The following is a 23,026-nucleotide window of genomic DNA, read 5'->3' on the forward strand; positions in this document are numbered from 1 at the left end:
GGGGTCCCGCGAGAGCCCCGGGTATGGCCTGGAATCGAGCAACATGAAAGATCATATGGAGAAGGGAAGGCAAAATAAAAATAGGTTCAAGAAAAGGAAGGAAGAAATGATCAAAGGATTGGAACATCATTTCTTCTTACCACCCGCCTTGGTCTTGAAGCTGCCTTCAAAACCGGGACGAGCCTTCTTCTTGCTGCCGCCGGACTTCTTCTTGCCACCCTTGTTGCCCTTTTCTTCCTTGCGCTTTCGCAGGTTCTCTTCACGCTTGTTTTGCTTCTGTTCCTTTGCGCGAGCGACGGTGTCGAGGCGGTCCTTCCACTCGCGCTCGGACTTCTTCTTAGCGGTCTCCTTGCGCTTGAGAGCCTTCTTGAGGAGGGAGGTGTCGTCGCGAACACGCTCGCCGTGAGCGCGCTTCTTAGCATTCAACCAGGCATCCTTCTCTTCGAGTTCGGCACGTTCTTCCGGAGTCATGGCGGCAAGGCGGGCTTTCTTAGCCTCCGCGGCCTTAAGCTGGGCGGCGGCATCGGTGGGGCCGCGGGACTTGGGCTGGTCACGGGCGTTGGACAGTGAGGCATCGGTGTGCTGACCGTCGGCGAAGATCACCCGACCGAAAGAGAAGCTGTTGCTGACAGATCCGACCGACTCAGCGGGGGAGCGCGGGGAGGCCAGGAGAGATCCAGAGCCACCGGGGGAGAAGCGGCGGGCCATAGCCTCGTCCTTCTTCAACTGTTCTTCCTCGCGGGCCTTCTGGCGCAACTCCTTCTTGTGAGCCTTGCGTTGTTCGGCTTTCTGTCGACGGGCTTCAATGAGCTCTTGACGGTTACGTGCAGGCTTTCCGTTGAGGCCATCGGCGTGGCGCTTCGCCCGCAGCTCATCAAGACGCTTCTGTAGGCGTTGTTTGAGATCTTCGGGAGTAGGCTTCAGAGCCTTGGGTTCAGTGGATTTGGCATCGGTGTCGGTGGAGGGAGGGACAATGGAGGAGATAGAGGAACTGCCAGACTGGGGGTTGGAGGCATCGGGAGAATTGCGGGTGGAGGAAACGGATGAAAGCTGCTCGGGCTCATCGTGAAACTCGAGCGAGAATCCTTCATCGACACCGTCCTTCAGGTCGTCGGCGTCCTCGTTGTCGGAAGCCGCAGGCTCATCAGCGGCATCGACGGGCTTGGACGAAGTCTTCTTCTCCGAAGACTCGGTTGTGTTTGCGGCAGGCTTCTCATCCTGCTTCTTCTTCTCCTTCTTGGCGGTGTCCTTGGCCTTCTTCTTTTCCTTTTGAGCGGCCTTCTTCTTCTCCATCTTTTCCTGCTTCTCCTTCTTACGGGACTCAGCCTCCTCGGACTTGGCCGCAGCGTTCTCGGTCTGCTTCTGCTTCTTGGACTTGGCGTCTCCCCGTTTCAGACCCTCCTTCGGATTTTCAGAGCCGAGCGCTCCGTCCGACTCGTCGGATACGAGGGTGCCATCCTCCCGCTTGCGCTTACGAGCGTTCTCGTCCATGACGTCCTTTGCGGTCTTAGCGTCGGCGGCTTCGGGATCCAGCTTTGCTCGTTTCGCTTCACGGGCTTGTTCCTTGGTCTGCTTCTTGCGCTGCCACTGGTCCTCCTGTAATTGCGAACGGCAGTTAGCCAGAGACGTTCTGGTGGAATGTAAATGGAGAGAGAAATCGCTTCAGAATCGCAGAGGGGTCGCACGTACAGTGTTCTCGTCACCGTAGTAATACTTGGCGGGGATCAAGGACAAAAGTCCGTCGAAGGCCTGCGCATGGCTGCGCAGCCGGTCCTAAATAATGTCAGAAGGGTCCGAGGTGATTTGATGCATTCACTCATACCTCAATGTCATCCATTTGGTCGTAGTGAATCCTTTTGGCGACGACGGTGGGAGCGACAATCAAGTCAAGATTTCCTCACCCCCAAAATTTTCGATCTCCACTCGGTCTCATTCACCGCCCGCGCAGTGCGGTGGTCCGTGCTTTCATCTACATCTGGACTCGACTGTCATTCACTGACATCTAATTATACAGTGAATTGCGAATCCACTGCTATGTAAATGAATAGGTGAATTGGAAACTCGAAAAATCTGATGCTTTTCAGGGCGTTTTCGAGACAGTGCCGCAAATGATCGACCTAGCCCACTAGTAGGATTCATCTCAATGCACAATGAAATGGTCAAACAAATGCATTGATCGACAAGCGTCAAAGAGATATGATTATTACCAGGATTTTAACGTCAACCGATTCTAACGACATAACTAATTAACACGAACAACAATCATGGACCCCTTTCGACTACCCGCAGTAGCAGAAGCCCTCCCTTCTAGGAGTTTACCCGCATTAACAAGATCAACAATCTGTTCTTCCTGCCCACGCACCATGTTCCCATCGACCAACCCCGCCATACGTCCCAAAGCCCTAGCATCAGGATTAACTGGCACAAATCGACTCTTCAATCCACGTTTCTTGCGCTTAAGCTCATCATTTTTTCCCATAGTAGGTTCTTTCGCCGGTGTTGGATCCACGGCCGTTAAAACAGACCCATGATCCTTGACAACAGACGGAGAATGTGCCTGTCGAAAGACTTCGCCCCCGTACAATCCAGCACAATATCGACAGGATGCAGTCGTCGCTCGCGGAACATGGTGCCGAGATCACACTCGCTTTTCGTTGGGAGATGCGGGATTATGAGGATTTCGTCCACATCCCACCGTTCTCGAATAATCGCTTCCTCCGCCACCGTGCAACTAACACAGATCCACGGACGGGTGGTCTCAGGGAATAACTTGTCTGCACGGAGGAGTTGGACGGCGATACGACCGACTTCGCTGTCTCGGGCGTTGGTGACAAGGACCCGCAGTGGAGCCTTTTTCTTGAAGCTATTCCCATTAGTGAATTGGCCGTTGAGGAAATCGATGCTTTTCTTCCGCCAACCACCTCCGTTGCCATTAGCACTTCCGCTCCCACTCAGCGAGCTCCCGGTTCTGCTGTGTCCATTCCCATTCCCATTCCCATTCCCACCGAAGATGCTGTTCCGGAGCCCCCTCCCTTGAATCAGATCGAGGCTTTTCCTGCGCCATCCATACCCAAACCCTTGACCACTACTATGACCGCTGCTTCGTCCACTTCCATGTCCACTTCCATGCCCACTTCCATGCCCACTACTAGCACTGCTCGAATTCCCATTTTTCTGCGTGTGTCCATTCCCTTTCCCATTGCCGCGGTACGGATCATCGGGATCTAACCCAGCATAACGGAAAAGCGCCTGCCAGGCCGTCAAAGCAGGCAAAGCCAGCGCTGCTGCCTCAGACGCACTAATGCTCTTCGGCTTGAGGGTCAGTTCGCCCTCGTTTGCAATGACATAGTCCGCAGCGCCCCCATCCCGCGTATAACTCAGGACACCGAAGACGATATCACCAACCTTGTACCGCGGTCCTAACGGGCGATCATGATCTTGCGTTGGGCTGCTAATGACTGTTCCGCAGATACTGTGAAGAGGAATTTGTGGAGTTGTCTTGGGAGGATTGAGTGCATGCGCGAGATTCAGCTCGTCTTGACAAAATGCAGCCGTCTGGACCTTGAGAAGGTACTGGTGTGCTGAAGGCTGTGGAGTTGGAAATCCGGTGTCGAGAACGAGTCCTGTCCCTGGCATTGAAGTGAAGGTTGCATTTCCGACGATGCTCGATTTTCCCAGACTGTCCGGAAGAGTGACGGCATTGTCATTGTTGTTGCTTGCCGGACCGAGCGAGAAGTATAGGGCGCGCATTGAGGCGGGAATCCAAGTTTGGTCATCCATGGTCGCCGAGTATGGTTTTCCCGGCTTTTTACCAGTTATTTCGAGGAGTGAAGGCCTCGCGACTGGCCGATCTTGGTCTTGCTCCTGCTCTTGCTCGTCCATTGCCGAGAACAGCGGTTCTGCAGGTATCTTATTCCGCGTTTCTGAAATAACAGGCTCGGTGGGCTTCTGTTCATCTTTCTCGGACGGCCTTGAAAACTTGACTCCTCCCTTTGACTCATAAGACGGGGCCTCAGGTGTCTCTTCCAAAGGCTCCTTCATTTTCGGAGAAAACGTCTCCAAGGCATTTCCCTCTCTTATGACCGGGTGAGCAAACTGGTCCGCGGGTCTCTCATTCATCCTCTTGGGGGAGAGTTGGTCGGGGACCATCTGCTCGTTCACGGGTGTGGGAGCACGGTCGAATATACTCCCCAAAGGCCGAGTAGAGAAAGCTGGGTCGTCGTCATCCTCGATTGGTGAGGAAGGCTGAATGGGTGTTTCCTCATCTGCACCGTTGTACGGCTCCATATTGGGCTCTTCGTCCATTGCTGCAGACAGGCGTTTGGCAGTTGTCTGTTGCTCTGTGGCGGCTCGGTAGTCTGCGGCTGCTCTGTCTATCTGTCTGGCGTAGGCCTTTGCCCGGGAAGTCGTTATTGGAGAGAAGGGTTCCGTCGGTTGCATGGTGATTTCGCTTGCATACATTTTGGCTAACTGTAGTGGCAATTGATAAGTAGGGGTTGGACTATGCTAGATGCAATTCTGAGTGACTTTGATGGTGCATTTATCCCCTGCCACTCCATCATAGCGCAATGTATACCTGTGGTACACGCAGGCACTCGTGGATGTTAATGCCGGCTCTCCTCATGTTGACGTATGGGGTTGATTAGGTCAGCGTGACACTTTTCCATGGTAAATATCAAATACTAGTAGTGGAATGTCTGGAAGTAACAACCTGAGGATATCCAAGATGGGAGATGTCGTGCGTTCAAAGTCGTGGTTAGTCACCCGGTAAGAAGGGCGGTCACTTCACCACGGCACCCTTGGGCAGTTCGTGAACAAACCTTTTTGGTGCACAACAGGTTCAGCATCGCAAGTCGCACCCCGAGACCAGTTCTGCAGAATATGACACCGAGGGACCACGAACTTTCTCGTAAAGAGGTCCTCTGACGCTCGTCATGTGCCTACCCTGGTACCTTGGCGCTTAACGAGCGTGAAGACGAGCTCCTCAGGAGGGACGCATCGCCAACTTGGCGCTTCTCGGCAAGACGTCAACGTGGTGCATGGGGAATCTTCTATGCGACCGTGGACAAGTTACAGTCCTGAGCGCCTTGGCCTGGGGGAAATGATCGATCGGTGGCGAGGCAGGGTGACCCTGATAGGCTGATGTACCTGGGGTTAGGTACCTCGACATAAAGATGTACCGCAGTGACTCAGCCCTGCAGGTCCGCCTTGAGCCGCATGGAATGACAGCTCTTTCGGCCAAAAAAAAATCAAAAAAATCTGCTCCAACGACCGGATTCTCGAATAGCTATCGAAGGTAAATGTTGATGCCTTCGCTTCGGCCCCAGCGACGACGGGCTGAACCTTGCAGTACGGAAGCGTTCCTGTCGCTGTTCGCCTGATCGGACCAAATGATATCACCAGTCACCGGGGCACAAGCATCACAGCCTCGGGGGCTGCGATCAGGCGGGGGACAGCTCGTCGTGGATAGATGGGCCCGCCGCTAGCAGATCGCCCGGCGCTATTTGATCAGCGCCGTTTCCCCTGATGGTTCATGTGCGCTCGGCACTCTACTCGATCGATCCTGACACTTCCAGGCTAGAAGAGTAGCTCGTCTTCAACTTTTGCAGGCTTTCACACCAACTTGCATATCCCTCAACTGGTCCCCACACTACTATACCGCGGGGCTGGACATCGCAAGTATGGGCCATGTTGGCCAGGAGACGCGGGCCCCCGACGCCAAGCACGACCGCAACGGGCCTGCATCTACATCTTCACACTCGCCGACAGAGCGGCGCGGATCGGCTTTTCTCAACTTCTTCTCGTCCTTCCTGGGCTCGAAGAATCCGCTCGCGCAGGCCGCGAACCCACATAAACACACCGTCTGGCTGTTCGACAACACAGCCTACCAACCTGTGTCCGAGGCCAACCAACCCCCATCTGGTTCCTGGCAAGCCGAGATCATCGCCTGCATCTTCGAGACAGAAGGTCGCAAGGATGCCGGGAAATGGGTAGCTGCGATCGCCGATCACATCGGTCTAGATGGCGAACTGGGCGGCGACAAGGAGACACGCGAGCGTCTGGAGAGCCGTGTCCAACCTTTCTTGGACCAGGTCTCGCCGTCGCGAATCCTCACCCTAGAAACTCGCATCAATGGCGCTGCACACTCCCATCATATCGGCCCATCCGACCGTAACGGGATTATCAGCCAAGTGATTGACCTCGGAGCAATCGGCGTCTACGACGGCACGATCGAGTCTCCACATATCCATGGCTTCCCCTCGCCCGCCGCGAAAGCAGAAACGCGATTCGCGGCGCCGGAGGGCTGGATGATAATCTCAGACATTGACGACACGATCAAGCGCACGATGACCATGGAGCCGACGGGGATCCTGCGCACGACATTCGCCGAAGAACCCGTGCCCATCCCCGGGATGCCAGAATTCTACCGGCATGTCCAGTACGAATTAAATCCCGCGTGGTTTTACCTCTCCGCATCGCCGTACAACCTCTACCCATTCCTGCACGCGTTCCTGCACGAACACTACGCACTCGGCACGCTGATTCTGCGCGATTACTCGTGGATGGATATCGGCGGGCTCATCAAGTCTTTTACCGAGAAGACGCAGGAGTATAAGGTTGATCGGATGGAGAAGATTCATCGGTGGTTCCCGCTTCGACAGGTGCTTTGTATTGGGGATTCGACGCAGACGGATCCGGAGGCGTATGCGGAGATGTATAAGCGGTATCCCGGGTGGATTCATGCGATTGCTATTCGGAAGGTGACAGATGTTTCGAATATGGAGGAGAAGAATGAGCCGGAGAGGTTTGAGAAGGCGTTTAAGGATATCCCTGATGATGCGTGGATTGTTTTTGAGGATCCGAAGGAACTTTACGATTTTGTTGATGGGCTTGGAATGGAGGATCAGGACTTGTAGATTGGATTTCGTTCATTGTAAATATTACGTTCTTTATATTATTCGATCGCTGTATGGCATAAGTTCTCGTCTGAACACATTATTTTAGCCTACCTTACATCTGACTACTCCTTCTATTCCGATCCACCCAGCAAAGGCTCCCTCTCCTTATCTGACCCCTTCACCTCCTTCTTTCCTTTTTTGATAGCAGCAAAGAACAAAACCATTTGTCCCATTGCGTAAACCCACTATCAAAAGCTGGGAATCCACCCAGCCCATACCAATACATAATATCATCAAAATGGTACCCCACGGCCATGGCCACGTCCACAAACCCGACGCCCGCCACTGATTCTCGATCGGCACACGCCAAGTCCAGGTAAATGCGAATACAGAAAACACAATCGACTGCACTACTAGGCCGAATCTACTCAGTGAACTTTCCGACGGCTTCTCGAGGGTTTGCATTTCGCGCAGTTGCGAGAAGACGGCGTAGATGCTCAGCAACGTGACGAGGTGGTTTAGCACTTCGACGGAGAGGAAGCAGATAAAGACAATGTAGACGTTGTCAGAGGGGTGTTCGGGGTAGGGATAACTGTAGCTTATGACGGTAGGATTGAGAGGGTTACGTAGAGGGTGTATCTGAGTCTGAAAGAGTGGTTGACGGGGATGTCGCGGAGACATGCGCAGAAGCTGGGGGGTGTTAGTTTATTCTAGTTCAAATGAACCAGAAATAGATTTGGAAGCCGATGTGACTCACAGAGCAAAGAATGATGCCCAGACAACGCCGGTCTGAATCAGATTCAATTTATCTCCGAAGGTCAGGGGTCATGGACAAGCATCAGACGGAGATGTTGGAGAAAAAGAACGACTTGAACCGCTCCGTTGTGCAGAGGAGGTTCCAAAGAACGTAATTTGCTGAGATTCCCTTGCTACTCTTTTGTTTCTAGATGCGATGCAGTTGAGGGAGGAATGTTAGCGCGCTGAGGACTGCGAGTACCCTGGTATTCGTTAGCTTGGGTTTTCCGCTACGAGGGAGTGACCAGCTTACACTCGCAGCTCATTTGTAGGGGGATAAGCAGCATATTTTTTTTTTTTTTTTTTTTTGCAGTGTTTGGTAGTTATAGTGTCGATCGGGTGGGCATCCAGGGTCCAGCGCGGCTGAGCGGGGCTCTGATTCCGAAATGGCCCCCTGCAGCACCCACGCCACCCCGTCCTGCTTCTGGTATAGCGTCGACACGTTATTCTTGGAGTCAACAATATTAGTATACTGAAAAGGCAGTGTTTGTTTCAAAGAAATTATTTCTATCGCCCATTTTTAGATTCTATAGAGTACAAGTCTATGTCTATACAAACTAGAGAAGCTTTTATACCCGCATTGCACTGGGGGATCGCAGCCCTTTCCTCCAGTACAAGAATCTATTTCTTGTTAATTAAACGTCTCAATATCGGATGTGTCGACACCAATAGTGACATATCTAATCATGCCATTCTTGACGTCCTTGCCGTCGGCAGGAACAACGGAGATGACGGGGTTATACCCGCCGTCAAATCCCTGGGAGAAGATTGAATCCTTGGCATTGGTGGTGCGTTTGATCTCGGTGTGGGAGAAGTAGGGATCTATAGCCATAATCTTCTCTTCGAGTTGCTCGTCGAAATAAAGTTGTCCGGTACTGACGGTGTTTCCTGCGACGACTGTACCGTTTTCGCGGGTTGTCCAGTGGATGTAAACCTGAACATGAATGTGGATTGCACGCTCGACATAGAAGCCTGGTGAAAGTGTCATTAACATATATTCAATTGAGATTGTGGAAACTTAGTTATTTACCAGGGAAGATAGTCTTCATCTCCATCATTCCATTCGCATCCGTCGGCCACATCCCCCTCAACCATGTCGTATCACCAGTATGCAAATCCGTAACACCAAGATCATAATCCGTGATATTCATATTTGTGAGAAGCTCCTCGAACGGCGTATTTGGAGAGAGCCCAGTAAAAGAAGAATAAGACCCCGTAGAATTGCAGTGCCAGAAATCGATCAGTGCATCCGGAAGCGGCTCGCAGGTGTCCATCGAAATCACACCGATATCCAGCCAGAGCGGGACACCAACTTGGTCTTCCGTCATATCCTGACGCAAGGTCTGGGACCGGGGCCACACGTAGGGACCACGAGTTACCTCCGGAGCTAGGACGCAAGTGTCGTTGTTGATTGTCTCGTAGAAGGGAGCTTCGGTATGGATCTCGTAGGTCGTGTTGTGATCGGATCCTTCCCAACGCTTGGCCAGGGACCGTTTGGCCATACGGCGCTTGTTGAAGCTGGCGACGTGTTCGGAACAGCGTTTGCCTTGCATGTTTCGGCGTTGGAGCGTAGAGTGGGAGAGGGATTCGTGCGGGCCTGGATGGGCCAGGGTGGCCATGGCCGCGCTCGCCAGGAAAAGAAGGTTGAGATGCATATTACAAGAATAATCAGACAAAATGGAAAAAATTGTCTATAATATTTCTGATGAGAAGCGAAACAAAAGTGGGATGAGACTCGGAATAAAGCTTGCATTTTATACTGTTGATCAATTCATACCCACTTTCCATAGGCCAAGAACAGAACAGGTCATTCAATCGGGCCCCTCCCACGCGTCCAGGGGATATTCCCAGTCCTTCACGAGTCCCCGTAGACTCGCAAGTGCATGAATTCCTACATATTTTAGTCTATCACTTCCCATAGTGTCGTTTTGGATATCTCTTCATCCGACGCCACGCAAGTGCCAAGCCCTTGTTCCGATCACTACACACAAGGGTGGGCGTTGGTATCTGCGTCGGACCCACCACCGCTTGGTTTCATGATTCTTGTGATTTGTCTGATTGTGATATGATTCTCTAGGTGGAGCTTAGATGTTGGGATAAGGATCAGGCACGGGGTTCTCAAAGTGTTGCTTCGGGCTCGGCCCGTCGGCCCTAGGTGTTGACGGAAGTAAACTGGCGGTAGTTCCGAGGAGAAACATGGTCCTTTATTCCGCTGCCTTGATGTGCTGCTTTCCAAAAAGCTAAAGTATTAGTAATTAGTAGCTTCTGAAGTGTGTGAAAGTAACTGTGGAATAATGTAGTTTGGGCCTCGGTAGAAGCAGCAGAACAAGTGTTCATTGGGAGCGATTTAACCTTAGAACAAGTCGTAGATGAAATTCCGAGATCTGCCAATTGATAGTTCAGTTCCAGAATTGTACTTTCGAGTATTCAGTACTTTGATATTCGGTGTGTGTAAAACAAGGAGCCTTTTCGAAAGTGTCGATGTCCATTGCAGGCCAATTTGCCTATACCCGCCGCCAAAAAAAGCTAAAATTTTAAGCGTCGGATTTAAGTCCAGAGCTCTGCCAGTTTCATTATCATTATCATTTTCTATTTTACTCCCTTCCTTTTGACTTTACGTCAAAAATTGAAACTATGTTTGAATTTTTTTTTTTTTTGTAGCCAGGTATCTCAAGAGGTGTGCCAAGGTGGGAACGACTGAGCTACCAAAATTCATAAATGACTAGATAAAATCGTCTCCAGGGATAGCTGAAACGCCCGTGCCTATAGGAGGTACCTTTATTAAATGGAATTGTCCTGCAACTGAGACATTGAGTGGCTCGCCTTGCCGCAACTCGACCTTGGACGTTAAACCGTTGCCACCCTTGCATCTACCTAGGTATGGCTCGCAAGGAACCACCACCTTAATGACGTACCGTGGCAATTGGATGGCCCCTTCAGCTCGAATCTCACCTATTTCTATTCCACCCTATCCTTCCAATGGCAACAGTGGCAGCTCCTTCACAAATGCGACGAAACGCATCGCCAGCCTCTCATTCAAACCGCTACACTCCACGTGTAGTCCAGAGGATTCGCACATTCCATCCGCTCTATCAACCATCACAAACGATTGTTTGATACAGTAAATCCCAAAATGCCTTCAACAATCGTCCCGACAATCCCAATCCAACCTCGTCGTCGGGGGAGACTACCCTACATCAACAAATCACAATACCGCCGACCCGTCGCCCTCCCTAGCTATACCGATCCCAACCCGCTTATTTGCAATACAACCACGCATTCATTGACGCACGCTTGGCCACGGCATCGGAGCGTCGATTGTACCAGGTGCCAAAGATATCAGAGTGTTTGTTGGGTGGAGAGGAAAACGCTGTCGCAGGGAGATTCTGGACGGGATTCTGAGTGCGTGAACTGTAAAATTTATTTTACGGCGAGATGAAGTATTGCACAAAAGTTTTGTTTCGTGGGAGTTGGACTCCCAAGTGGCTTGTTGGCCATGTCTGTTATTCTCGTCCGAAATCTCCTGTCTAGACGATCATTCAAACGTCCCTTCATAGCGCCTTGGTGCGCAATCATAGACCATGAATATTTCTTCGTGTTGATCGTTGTGTAGATTGGACGTTATGTACATATCCGGAAGTTCGCGACAATAGACTCAGACCTTCCGTGAAGTCAAGCAGGGAGCAGCCATGCCATCTTGTGAATGGAGTCGGCGAGAAGTGGGACTGTTGATGAGGGTAATGATTTTGAGGCAACCCTAGACCGGCAACTCCATTCTGGTGAACGCAATCGTCATGGCTGCGAAGGTATTGTTAAGTTGTAATCCTGAAATAGAATTCAGATCTTTCCCCATTGCAATCACCACCTCTTCGGCGCAGAGACTTCTGTCCGGGAGAACGAGGCAGTAACCGTCTCCTGAGCGCGTCGACGCTGGATCGCCTTAATGCCAGTGCGATCAGTCACCGTAGTCGCGTTGATGATCTTGTCAAAGTCCTCGTCCTCACTCCCAGCCGAGCCAGACTCGGCATCCGAATCAACATACAGCTGCTGCGGCCGTTCGATTTTTTCTGGTTGCGGCTTATCCGATGTGGAAGGATTTTGGAAGGACTTGGAGTTGAGGATCTTCTGCCGAATCTGGGCCATCTGGTCGTCGTCCTCGGAGTCGTCGGAGATCGCAAACGGGTCCTTGTCCTCTTCTTCTTCGCTTTCGTCTTCGCCCTCCTTGTCGCTTCCTTCTTCACTGTCGTCCTCATCATCGTCATCATCATCCGAGCCCGGTGCGGCGGGCATGCGATTGGTGTTTCCTTTCGTCCAGATATCTTCGGGGTCCTCGGCGCGGCTGTCCTCGTACTCCTGCTCGATCTTGGCCAACCATTCCTCCTCTGTCCTCTTCACGTCTTCCTCGGTGCTGCACGCAGCATAGCGCTTGAGGAGTTCCGCATTAATATCCAAGAAGGCTTGACCGTATCGGAAGTTCTTGAGAACGTCTTGTGCCCACTCTTCGTGTCCGCAGATAAAGAAACAGGCCGCAAGCGCCTCGACGCAGTTGAGTCGCCAGGGCTTTCCGTAGTTGACTGTGTTCGCAGCGATAAGGTAGGGGACTAAAGGCAAATATAGGTCAGGCACGATGGTCGTCGCATAGTCTGGCGCGGCGAATACTCACGCAGTCTTTCGCATTTGCCGCCAATTCGCGACCAAGGCACTTCCTTGACTCGTACCCAGGAGCACTCCACCACAGCGGCACCATACTGTTCCATAAGTTCGCGATCCGCAGGAGAGACGATTTTCTTCGCATTGGGTCTGTTTGTTCAACGACTTCAGTCAGCGGGGGCCGTGATAGTTAAAAATGAAAATGGGCGAACTGGTGGACATACGAGACGATCACGCCAGGAAATCGCTGGCCAACATGAAGCTCACGCATCAATCCCAGCTTCATCAAACGCTTTCCGGAGCACCGCTTAGGATCGCAATGTCCCATATCCCAGCATGCGGCTTTGTAGGCCGGTCGCGACGAACCAGCGGCACTGCCATCGCCATCACCGCGGGGCACCGGTCGGGCGCGGGGGTTCGAGGGTTTCTTGCCTCCTCGAGAGAAGTTGTCCTTTTTATGGCGGACCATTGTGAGTAAGATCGCAGGAGTCCGGCCGTCGCGAGAAACGGCAAGCGACGAGGTTGGGGTGGTCGAGTTGAAGGAGGGGGAAAATTCCAGGCCAAGCGCAGGCGCCACACGTGCAGACTGCTCCGCCCGCTCGTCTTCCATCTACAACTTCCCAAGGTTGGGGTCTCTGTTCCCACATCGAACCCTCCACCCCCCGATCTTCTCTTCATTCCGAGATACCCCCTGCTTTTCACCGCTTCATCACCCCCACCGTCATCCTGGAGGCTGCATCCGCACGCATGGCGGCTAGAGACCGCTTCGGTGTCTATGCTGAGCCGGGATTAACACCGCTGCAGCGGGCAATCCGTGAGTTGGCCACGTTATCATTGACAGCCAAGACAAGCCAGGAATAGCTGCTGACGGATGCTTCTATAGGAAATGCCTGCGACCCGCAAAACTACGAACCCAATCTGGCCCTGAATCTCGAAGTCGCGGATCTGATCAACTCCAAGAAAGGCAATGCGTAAGTGTCCCCGCGGGAGACACCGAGACCTGGCTACGTCGCGCAATGCTAATACTCTATTGTTCTCTTAGCCCTCGAGAATCGGCCGTTGAGATCGTTCACCTTATCAACAACCGAAACCAGAATGTCGCGTTGTTGGCTTTGGCGGTATGTGATGAGATAGATGACAGCTGGCGCGGGCATGTTCACTAACATCGCTCAATTAGCTCCTCGACATCTGTGTGAAGAACTGCGGATACCCATTTCACCTCCAAATCAGTACGAAAGAGTTCCTGAATGAATTGGTGCGGAGGTTCCCCGAGCGGCCGCCCGTGCGACCCTCGCGGGTCCAGCATCGCATCTTGGAGTCGATCGAGGAATGGCGCCAGACGATCTGCCAAACATCACGCTACAAGGAGGACCTGGGGTTTATTCGGGATATGCATCGATTGCTGCTTTATAAGGGATATGCGTTCCCGGAGGTTCGCCGTGAAGATGCGGCGGTGTTGAACCCGAGTGACGTATGTGTTTATTTTGGAAGTGCTAGTGGGATCGCTGCTAACCTAGTGGTGTGCGCAGAATCTTCGATCGGCCGAGGAGATGGAGGAAGAAGAACGGGAAGCTCAATCAGCTAAGCTTCAAGAGCTGATTCGAAGAGGTACCCCCGCAGACCTCCAAGAGGCGAACCGCTTGATGAAGGTGATGGCCGGATATGACAACCGACATAAGACAGACTACCGAGCGAAGGCAGCCGAGGAAGTGGCCAAGGTGCAGCAAAAGGCCAAGATCTTGGAGGAAATGTTGCAGAGTCGACAGGCCGGCGATGGGGCTCCGGAGGGTGATGTATTTGAGGTGGGTAATCCTGAAACTGTGGAGGTGGGTCCTGTTGACTGACACGGCTGTTACTCTCCAGGAGCTTGCCAATGCGCTTCAGAGTGCACACCCCAAGATTCAGAAGATGTGCGAAGAAGAGTCGGATGACCCTGAAGCTGTTCACAAGCTGCTGGAGATCAACGACAGTATACACCGCACTATTGAACGGTATAAATTGGTTAAGAAGGGTGATCTTGATGCCGCATCGAAGATCCCTAAGGGTACATTGGGAACCACGACTGGCGTGTCGAAGAATGCGAACAATGAGCTTTCGCTGATCGACTTTGATCCTGAGCCCAGCTCGAATGGTAATACTGCCGAGTCGTCTCAGGCCGGCGGCGGCGCGCTGGAGAATGACCTGCTCGGTTTGTCTCTGGGTGAACAAGGCCCTTCGCCGGGTGGAGGTATTTCATTGGGAGGACCTGGTAGTAAGTCATCACCTTATCCCATCAATGGCATTGCTATGAATGGCCCTGTACTAAAACCCAGTGCAGTGGGCTTCCCTCCCATGGCGACCGATCCCTCTCCCCCAGCCGCATCGCCAACACCACCCCAGCAGGCCCCTGCCGCATTCAAACCTCACTATGATATCCTCGCATCTTTAAACTCGTCGCGGCCAAACTCTCAATCTTCTACTCCGGCCCCAGGTCCGTCGCCTCAGGTGCGACAAACCGCAACACCACCGCAGGCCGCCGACCCATTCGCAGCGCTAGTCTCTGCTAGCCCTCGCCCAACCGGCGGCGCATTCCAGCCACCGGCGGCGCCAGGCCAGTCTACCCCGGCTTCCTCGTCCCTGCTGGACTTGGCAGGAAGCACGACATCACCTCCACAGGCACCGCCGGCTGCGGCCGACGACGACGAATGGAACTTTGCCTCCTCGCTGCCGCCCAGCAACGCCCTTCCGTCTAAGAACCAGGTGCAGGTACTCAATTCGCAGCTTCGCGTTGATTTCTTGGTGCAGCGAGTGCCCGCATATCCTCGCCAGATCTTTGTCAAGGCCGTCTTCTCCAACCCGACCAGTCAGCCAATTGGGGACCTGCATTTCCAGGTCGCCGTGGAAAAGGTACGTTTTCCTCATTTTTCTTTCTGTTCTATACTGACGAGACCAGACCTATACGCTCCACCTTAAGCCGCAAACAGGCCGAGATATCGCGGCGCAGCAGCAGCAGGGCGTGTCACAGGAGATGGTGCTCGACGGCATTGACGCGGGCAAGGGCAACTCGGTGAAAATTAGGTTCAAAGTCGGCTACAAGGTTGGCGCCGAGGCTCGGGAGGAGCAGGGGATGGTGCCACCGCTGGGTGTGAACTAGACTTTTCCCCGGAAAAGTCAGGTGAAAAGGTGATGGAATGAATGCCTTTGATTGAGTCTTTTAGCGGTATGCTCACGACTGCTTGGGTCTAATCAGGCACGTTGCTGTTGTCCCAGAGGGTGAAGGGTGGTGCTCTGCGAGGCTGACTTTGCGGGCGCGCAACGGTCTGGTTGCCACCTGGTCGGGACAGTTTGAGCCTTCCTATGACGATAGTGGTAAAGAGACCCTTGCGATCTGTTCTGCCGATTGAAACTTAGCGTCTGCCTTCATGCTGTTTATAAGATTCTACGCATTGCTGCGATACAAATCAAGTGTTGGTTTTGATTCTAGCAGTAATGGCGATTAATAGAGTAGAGTTTGGGCTATCTTACACGAATATATCAATGTGCTTGAGGTAGTAGTAACTACTGCTAGTATTGCTGATAGTCCCGTATTGAGGCATACTTGTGTAATGCGCCTCTACATCATAAAGTGCTCCTGGACCAACTGAAATCACGCCAAAGTCAAACAACTCTTCGACCTCCTACCCGCCAAAGCCAGCAGGTCAACCAACTACCTAGGTTAAACAACCACATCGCACGAAGTTCCCTCCGTCCGCACAAAATTGGTCACTGTCTGCCCAGTATCAGAGCTGTGGTCCACATTACTCAAGTAACATTATTGAGGCAATCTATACACGGAAACCCATCACGCAGATCACCCGCACAAGCTCACAACCGGGGAGGTGTGATCGACCGGAGACCCTCGCCCTGCCTCCTCTGGTCCAGTCAACAAAAACCAGGGGACAGGAACAACCTCCTCACGCACCTTCCAAAAAGCAAGCGCAGCTGTCCATCACGTCGATCCCCCGTTTCGGCGCACTCGGGATTCCTCCAGCGGTGGCAAGAACACGAGCCTCCCACCGCAGTGCCTATGGCCGGTTGAGCCTCGTAATCGCCACTTCCAGTGTGGAGGCAGCGTATCACAGGCCCGTCTACCTCATGTGTCCACCTCATACGAGGTGAGATCCTCCGGACCCTCCTGTCCGGTTGACAGGGATGCGCTCCGGGTTGTAGGGCTCGGAGATCGGGCGAGCTATCATGGGCTTGTTCGTCATGGTCTTACCCAGAGATTGTTTATTCGAGTGAATCTACGTGGTTCAACCTTGCGGTTGTATGATCAAGATCATTATTACAACCATCTTCACGATGATCGTCGCCATCACCGGCTTTTCCAGAGCAGTGCGGACACTCATGTACGCAGCCCGCGGTGCTGTCCTGTGCCGGCACTGGCTAGATTGCCGAGGCATGCGACAGCCGCCAACGTTCGCGCCGGGCCGGTCAGGTTTTTTCCTGTTCGAGTATGATTTGCGGGAACCGTCCCGTCGGATTTCCATCTGGCGTAGATCTAGATCTCATGCTCAAGAACTTTGTGCGTGTGCGTGTGCTGCTGCTGCTGCGGCCGCCCGTGCAGTACTTTTTAGTCTACACAGCAGATCGATCGGCGGTGGAGACGATCTACGCTCCACTGTTTGTGCAACGTCTAAACCGGCCTCATCTCGTGCTAACAGTGCGCAGTGCCAACGGGGACGAGTTGAAGAATTTCTGTCAAGACGGGAGATTCGCGATTCTTCAGTATAGCGTCAGCTTCCGCGATGGAGTCTGCACACTCGGTTCTGCAGACGATTCCCCGAGCCTCTGATAGGCATGTGAGGGGTGGCGAGACTCGGGGAGAAGTTTCGGCCGGGGCCTGCCAGCTCTTCAGATATAGTTCCAGCAGTACTGTGTATAATAGACCTGCCTGGGCCCGTGAGGCGCAGTGGCGAAGCTGCAGATTACTGGAGAAATGCGCAAGACCATACAATCCTGGCAGCGTTATCACCTTCTCCTCTGGGTCGTCCTGAGTATGGTATAGGACCAGAGTTCAACAATTTGAAATGTCAGATCTTATCGCACTTGGATGCCTTGTTCGAGTTAGGTCCCAAGGTCGGTGCCTACCTATGACCATAAGGAGTGTAGTCAGTAATTAGTGATTAATAAATAACGCCGAGAAAACCCCCGAGCGACGAGGTCTGACCGAGCATCGATTCTGTTTCCATTTTCGTGCTAGTGAGTTCGTATGGTGGACTATGTTAGCCTCCTAGTATCCATGACTGCAATGAGGTACTCCTTTTACTAGTCGTAGTAGGACTAGAGTAGATCTGAGCTCACACGCCGATCATCGTTGTCGATCCCAAGTGTACGCAGACGCAGGAACCGTGAAAACTGTTTACCCCCACGTGTGTGCATGCAACGTGAAGATGGACCGCTCGAGATCGCAGGATGGCAGTGGCAGGCTGGTACTGTTAGTAGGAGTGGCCGCATGAGGAAGGGCGCTTGAGGACGGTCGTATCGCGGGGGAGCAACTTCTCCACCTCCCACCGCCGGTCTAGGCCCAGCAACCACCGCACAACAGCACTCCCCTCGCCAGCACGGCGGACCACGCAGGAGGGCGCTCTGCGTCCAGGAAAATGTCTCCGGTGCCAACCCTGCGGTCTTCAAGAGGAGGGAGGCCACTTGTGACGGGCAGTGGCGCTTTCGAACGGACTCGCCGTGCCCCGGCTGGATCCATGGCTCACCCCCTGTACGAGTTTTCTCGGCCTCGCGCGGGTCCCAGGGATCGCAGGACCAGCAAACACAGGCAACCTGGTCCTGCGATCGCTGTGGGCCCGCCCAAGCTTCTCGCCGTGACAGCTTGCCTCCCACTCTGCGCAGCAAACCCCGGAGGAGAAGAGGGACTACCACACTGATTTGAGTTTTTCTCTTTTTTTTATCGCCGTTCTATTTAACGTTGCCCCTCCCTGCTCCTTCCCAACTATCACTGGTGGTCTCCTAGAATACATCTGTGCTCCTTCCTCACCCCGATATACACGAGATGGGCTCGCCAGATTTCGATCAGGACATCTCTCCTATCCCCCGCTCGCGGGAGGAGAACCAAGAGAGGTATTTACTAACCCTCGCCCTCATTGAATACATGTGCAGAAGACGCTGACTCTCGATCAGAGCATTCATCGCCGCCTCGCGGCGCAAAGACCGCAGTCTGGATGCGCGTCTGGAGTCGGCCAACCGGGCTTCGATGTTGCATAAGAAGCGCACCGGCAAGGCCTTCCACATCACCAAGGAGATCGTCGAGAAAGAAGCCATGTACGAAGAAGTCGATGAGCGCTATCAAGAGAAGCGCATCCGCATGTTACAGGCCCAGAACATGCAGATCGAAGAGCAATTCCACCGCCATCTGCTCGCGGCCTTTGCGGCCCGCGCCAACAACGGTACCGGCTCGGCCGCCTCGTCCATCCACAGTCGACGAGCCAGTATGGCTCCCCGTGGATCCATCGATGGCAGCAGCTCCTCGCGCAAGATGAGCCTGGACCTGTCCAACCTGCGCTCGCCATTTCCCCACGGCATGGAATCGGGCTCCCTCGCCAGCCCCATGACGGCCAGCGACGGCTACGTGATGTCGCCCTCTACCAATTTCGACTCCAGCGCCCAGTCCTACATGACCTGCATGGATGGCTCTGATGGCACGGCCTCTTCCTACTCCAACATGGTTGCATCCACAGCCGCCTCAGCCTCGTCGCAGATTCCGGCATACGTCACGCAGCCATCGGCAGGGGCACCACCCGCCCAAATGCCCTCTGCCTGGCAACAGGTCCAACCCTCATGGGCGACCATGCAGCAGCAGATCCCAACCCCCAACCAAACCCCTAATGACAACCACGCCGTGCATATGTGGCAGCAGCAAATGATGCAGCAAGCGACAATGCCTGCCGACCCGTCCCTCCACATCCGGCAATTCAGAGATCGCCTGGCTTCCGCCCCAGAGCTACCCATGCACAATGGGATGCCACCCGTCTCTGTTCCCTCCATTTCCGGCCCCGGCACCGGCACCGGCACCGGCCACACTGGACTCGGCCACTCGCGCGGCTCCTCGCAGCCAAGCAACAGACACAGCTTCCACAACCTCCACCTCCTCACCCAGGGTACCCACCTGGCCCAGATGGCGCCCTCCAGCACCAGCTCGCCTAAGATCGAGTCTCTGTCCGCGGAGACGCAGTCCACCCCGGACTTCTGCCCGACCCCCAACACTCCCCTGTCGCCGACGGCGCTGGCTGCTGTGCACACCACCGTACCGACGACCAAGGAGGATGATGGTGTGATGGTTTCCCACGAAGAATTGGATCCGGACTACAATGAGTTCAGCCAATTCGCACTGGGGCTGGGTGGGAACTCATCTCTACAGGAGCGAGAGTCCTTCGGGTTCGACGAATTTGTCACCATCGATGAATTTGGCACCGTGTCATGCTGATACTTGCCTCTTTTCTTTTTTTTCTCTGGCCCACCTTATTTTCTTACTAGTCTTTCCTTGATCTTGATGTTTGATTCCCAGGGGCTGCTACTCCCCCGCTTTCACTGTATATGATTCTGATTCTTGGCTGTACATTGCTCTTGTACCATACCTTCTTACTTTCTCCCGGTGGGTTCGGTTTGGTTGGGTTGGCCTGGGTTTGGGCGTTGGTTTGGGATTGGATTTGGGATTGGATTTGGATTTTTGCAATTTGGAATTCCACGACCCTACCACTCGATTTTTGCATGGTCAGAACGGTGGTCGGTTTGGTGGTCTGGCACTTCGTCTCGCCCAGGGTCGGTTCCAGGTAGATGAATTTCGCCGTTGCTATTATCCGTCACGAGTTACGAATCATTTCAAAGATTTACTAAAACACGTACAACTATCTTTCCTCTTACTAGACGTAAAAATTTCAACCCCCTTAAATTTTTCTTACGTCTTGACAATATCCCTCAACACCTCTGGTCCACCTCCAGTCCCTACCCAGCAAAGTGGGGACAAGCGCGATGCGTTGCATTTGCACCGAAAACAATCACCCCTTCCCATTCCGGTGACTCACGCCAACCCTACCCAACCCTATACACCGTATATCTAGCTTTCGCCTCCCCACTCCAGCTCCATTCCCTAACCTACACCCTTGTACTACCTTCGGGAGAAACAGGCAAACCTGGCTCGTGAGCGGGGGATCCACGCCCAACCATAGGTACTACGAGCGACCACCAGCTGAAGCGACGAATGGAGGCTCGCAGGCGAATACTTTCGCGCTACCATGAACTTTCGGAGCTTGCTACGTTGAAGCTGGGACTGGGTTTGCGAGATGAGCTGTTTTATTTTTTTTTTTTGTCGACCCCGCTGACTCGGGCCGTGCCAGCTGAGCTGCTGGGTTTGGACCATTGCCTGCGATGCAAAACTTGAACTGAAGGCTCGCTTGTACCCTACTCTAGATAGTAGCAAACTGCTGGTTTACTCCGTTATGTTCCATCCTTACTGGAGTAGAACGACTTACGCGTATAAGGCGCCCAGCTTTAATCCCGACACACCACAGCTAATAAATTCACACATTGCGAATCACCCCTCATCAACCAACTAGATCCAACTCCATTGCAGATCGGTGCTCAGCTCCTGACGCTAGCTATTAGCGTAACTGGATCGCACTCGATCATTTCCCCACCTGACATCACCGTGCATGAACCCCCCACCTCCATCCCGTTTAACAGAGTAAAAGTAGTAGCAAAGGCTATGGTCGAAAAAGGCAGACCGAGTCGATGCAAGCTAGTCTAGACAAAACTCGACAGGGCTGGAGGATGATTTCACCTTGCCACAGACAGGGCGGAACAGGTACTTTTGTTCGATGTCGGCTCCGTGGGCTTGTGGTTAGGGCTGGCTCGGTTCGCCAATGGGGGGGGTTTGCTTCTAAGTTTCGATCACTACTGTTATTAACTTACTATTAACTTACTTCAGATTTGCTGCTGTCAGTGGTATACCGTTATAGAGAAGCCGGTGCTAGTGGTCGGGATTTCTTCCCCAAGGGGAAGTGCGTGTGCTGGGTTGGGCCTTAACAAGAACAAGGAAAGCTAGACAAGGCTGTGATTGATTTCAAGAACTGGCGAATACCCTTCTCGATTGTCGTGCTTGGGCCAGCTCGTATACGCGGCACGGGATCAACTTGCCTACCCAGGATAACGATAGCTGCCACTGCCACTGGGGTGGAGTGTTTCGGCAAAAAGGATTGGCGAGTTACTAGGTTTGTGGTCACCTGCTGAGGTGTCGATGCGGCTAGGCGAGTACCTTACATTTTGCTCGGGTTCGAGCTGGATGAGGCGTTTGGCCCGGGCTGTTGGGTCGGCGATCAATTTGTCAGACAGGGTTTTGCTGTCATTAAGAGGTACAAAAATGACCTAGCCTTCCGGGGGTTTTTTTTTAATCCTAGCGATCGAAGCTCTTACTTACTACTAAAGGTGAATACTTTCGAACGCCTTTTTTATTTCCCTCCAAAATTCAAAATTTTTTTTGAAGGTACCTCCTCCGTCCTCTACGGACTTGTCCTCATCCCATCAAAAATTGCGGGGTTAAGGTTACAGCTCCCGCACAGACCACCCCGCATCGGGACTAATGCATCTACCCGTCCTTGGAACCGGCAACGCCACGACTGGCTCAACCGTTACAAGTGAGCAGCAACCAGCTCAGTCGATCTGGGCCAAGTGGGCCTTGCAGACGTATCGTGCCGTGGAAGCGTAGGCCTGTCCCAGAAAGGCCCCTGGCTGGCCAAGTGGAATTGATGCGATCGGAACCCCGTGCACGCATCCGGAGGGGCGATTGGTTTGGTAGTTGGCGTCGGAGTTGCTGATGGGCCCGTCAGATAGGGGTGGGGTGGGCTGGGGTGGGCTGGGGTGGGCTGATCCAGTTTACTACTGGGTAGTGCTACTTTTGTTGCAAAGACCCAGTTGCCTCTTCAGTGCGACTGTACTACCGGAGAAGGGAGGTGATTTGTAGGGCTGGGATTGTTGGACCGGGGAAATCAGGGCCTGAGATGTGCGCTCGGGGTCCCTCGGTGTGATTGTGATCTGATGTCTCCGACTGTACTGTAGTAGGGTCCTATGGTTCATGTTCTGTGTTGGCTGCTGACGAGAACCTTAACGGGTTCAGGCTTGGCCTCGGCCTCAGACTCGGTTGCATGATAAGCGACTGCGTTCCCAGGGCTAGACTGATCGAATTGAATCCTCGTGCCGTAGCCACGCAACATGCAGCTATCCGCGACTTTATTTCGCTTGTTTTTCCTCGTCCGGTCCATCATCGGCCAAGGTTAGCCAAAGCCATCTGTTAGTAAAGTGTTCTCACGACTTGTGGAAATTGCGTGCCCGTTTAAACGTTCCGTATTTCGGGCACCTCTTTCCGCTGTCTTTATTAGGCTAAGATAGCTAGTAGTAAGGTTGAGATAGCTTTTAGCCGCGACCTATTCACGAGGAGAAAGCTAAATCGAGACTTTAACCCCTGCAGAAAAAAATTGGCCAATCACCAGTACCCAGCTCAGGAGAAACAATCTCCCTTCGCCTGATCCACTCGGCAAAAGTAACGAGAAGACCGGGCTAGTCCGGCTGGTCCGGTGGTGGCTTGTGCAATCCTGGTCTGTGCCAAGGATCGTCCGGGCACCCGGTTCACTTTTTCCCCAGATCGTCTTCAGGTAGTT

The 23,026-nt window shown here is 53.2% G+C and overlaps 7 protein-coding genes across 7 annotated transcripts; 3 read left to right on the forward strand and 4 right to left on the reverse strand.

Annotated features, from left to right (window-relative positions):
- Positions 1-126: 126 nt before the first annotated feature.
- Positions 127-1,837, reverse strand: N7532_010189 (putative 60S ribosome biogenesis protein Rrp14; the record flags this gene model as incomplete). Its single annotated transcript, XM_056622680.1, has 3 exons — positions 127-1,596; positions 1,690-1,773; positions 1,823-1,837. 3 exons carry the CDS (start codon positions 1,835-1,837, stop codon positions 127-129), a joined length of 1,569 nt encoding a protein of 522 aa, XP_056470096.1.
- Positions 1,838-2,514: 677 nt separating this feature from the next.
- Positions 2,515-4,461, reverse strand: N7532_010190 (uncharacterized protein; the record flags this gene model as incomplete). Its single annotated transcript, XM_056622681.1, has 1 exon — positions 2,515-4,461. The coding sequence occupies one exon, from the start codon at positions 4,459-4,461 to the stop codon at positions 2,515-2,517; it is 1,947 nt and encodes a 648-aa protein (XP_056470097.1).
- Positions 4,462-5,681: 1,220 nt separating this feature from the next.
- N7532_010191 (phosphatidate phosphatase App1 family protein) lies at positions 5,682-6,917 on the forward strand (the record flags this gene model as incomplete). The annotated part of the gene is made up of 1 exon (XM_056622682.1): positions 5,682-6,917. The coding sequence occupies one exon, from the start codon at positions 5,682-5,684 to the stop codon at positions 6,915-6,917; it is 1,236 nt and encodes a 411-aa protein (XP_056470098.1).
- A 1,408-nt stretch (positions 6,918-8,325) lies between these two features.
- On the reverse strand, positions 8,326-9,349 carry N7532_010192 (intradiol ring-cleavage dioxygenase; the record flags this gene model as incomplete). The annotated part of the gene is made up of 2 exons (XM_056622683.1): positions 8,326-8,666; positions 8,725-9,349. 2 exons carry the CDS (start codon positions 9,347-9,349, stop codon positions 8,326-8,328), a joined length of 966 nt encoding a protein of 321 aa, XP_056470099.1.
- Positions 9,350-11,552: 2,203 nt separating this feature from the next.
- N7532_010193 (ribosome biogenesis TSR3 family protein) lies at positions 11,553-12,954 on the reverse strand (the record flags this gene model as incomplete). The annotated part of the gene is made up of 3 exons (XM_056622684.1): positions 11,553-12,295; positions 12,358-12,494; positions 12,569-12,954. The coding sequence occupies 3 exons, from the start codon at positions 12,952-12,954 to the stop codon at positions 11,553-11,555; spliced, it is 1,266 nt and encodes a 421-aa protein (XP_056470100.1).
- Positions 12,955-13,091: 137 nt separating this feature from the next.
- Positions 13,092-15,477, forward strand: N7532_010194 (VHS domain protein; the record flags this gene model as incomplete). The annotated part of the gene is made up of 7 exons (XM_056622685.1): positions 13,092-13,158; positions 13,228-13,315; positions 13,387-13,462; positions 13,522-13,815; positions 13,874-14,170; positions 14,208-15,230; positions 15,277-15,477. The coding sequence occupies 7 exons, from the start codon at positions 13,092-13,094 to the stop codon at positions 15,475-15,477; spliced, it is 2,046 nt and encodes a 681-aa protein (XP_056470101.1).
- A 2,892-nt stretch (positions 15,478-18,369) lies between these two features.
- N7532_010195 (uncharacterized protein) lies at positions 18,370-19,800 on the forward strand (the record flags this gene model as incomplete). The annotated part of the gene is made up of 2 exons (XM_056622686.1): positions 18,370-18,437; positions 18,498-19,800. 2 exons carry the CDS (start codon positions 18,370-18,372, stop codon positions 19,798-19,800), a joined length of 1,371 nt encoding a protein of 456 aa, XP_056470102.1.
- Positions 19,801-23,026: the final 3,226 nt, after the last annotated feature.

Source organism: Penicillium argentinense, assembly GCF_028826775.1.
Source record: "Penicillium argentinense strain IBT 30761 chromosome Unknown utg000010l_segment0_segment0, whole genome shotgun sequence".
Classification (NCBI taxonomy): Eukaryota; Fungi; Ascomycota; class Eurotiomycetes; order Eurotiales; family Aspergillaceae; genus Penicillium; species Penicillium argentinense.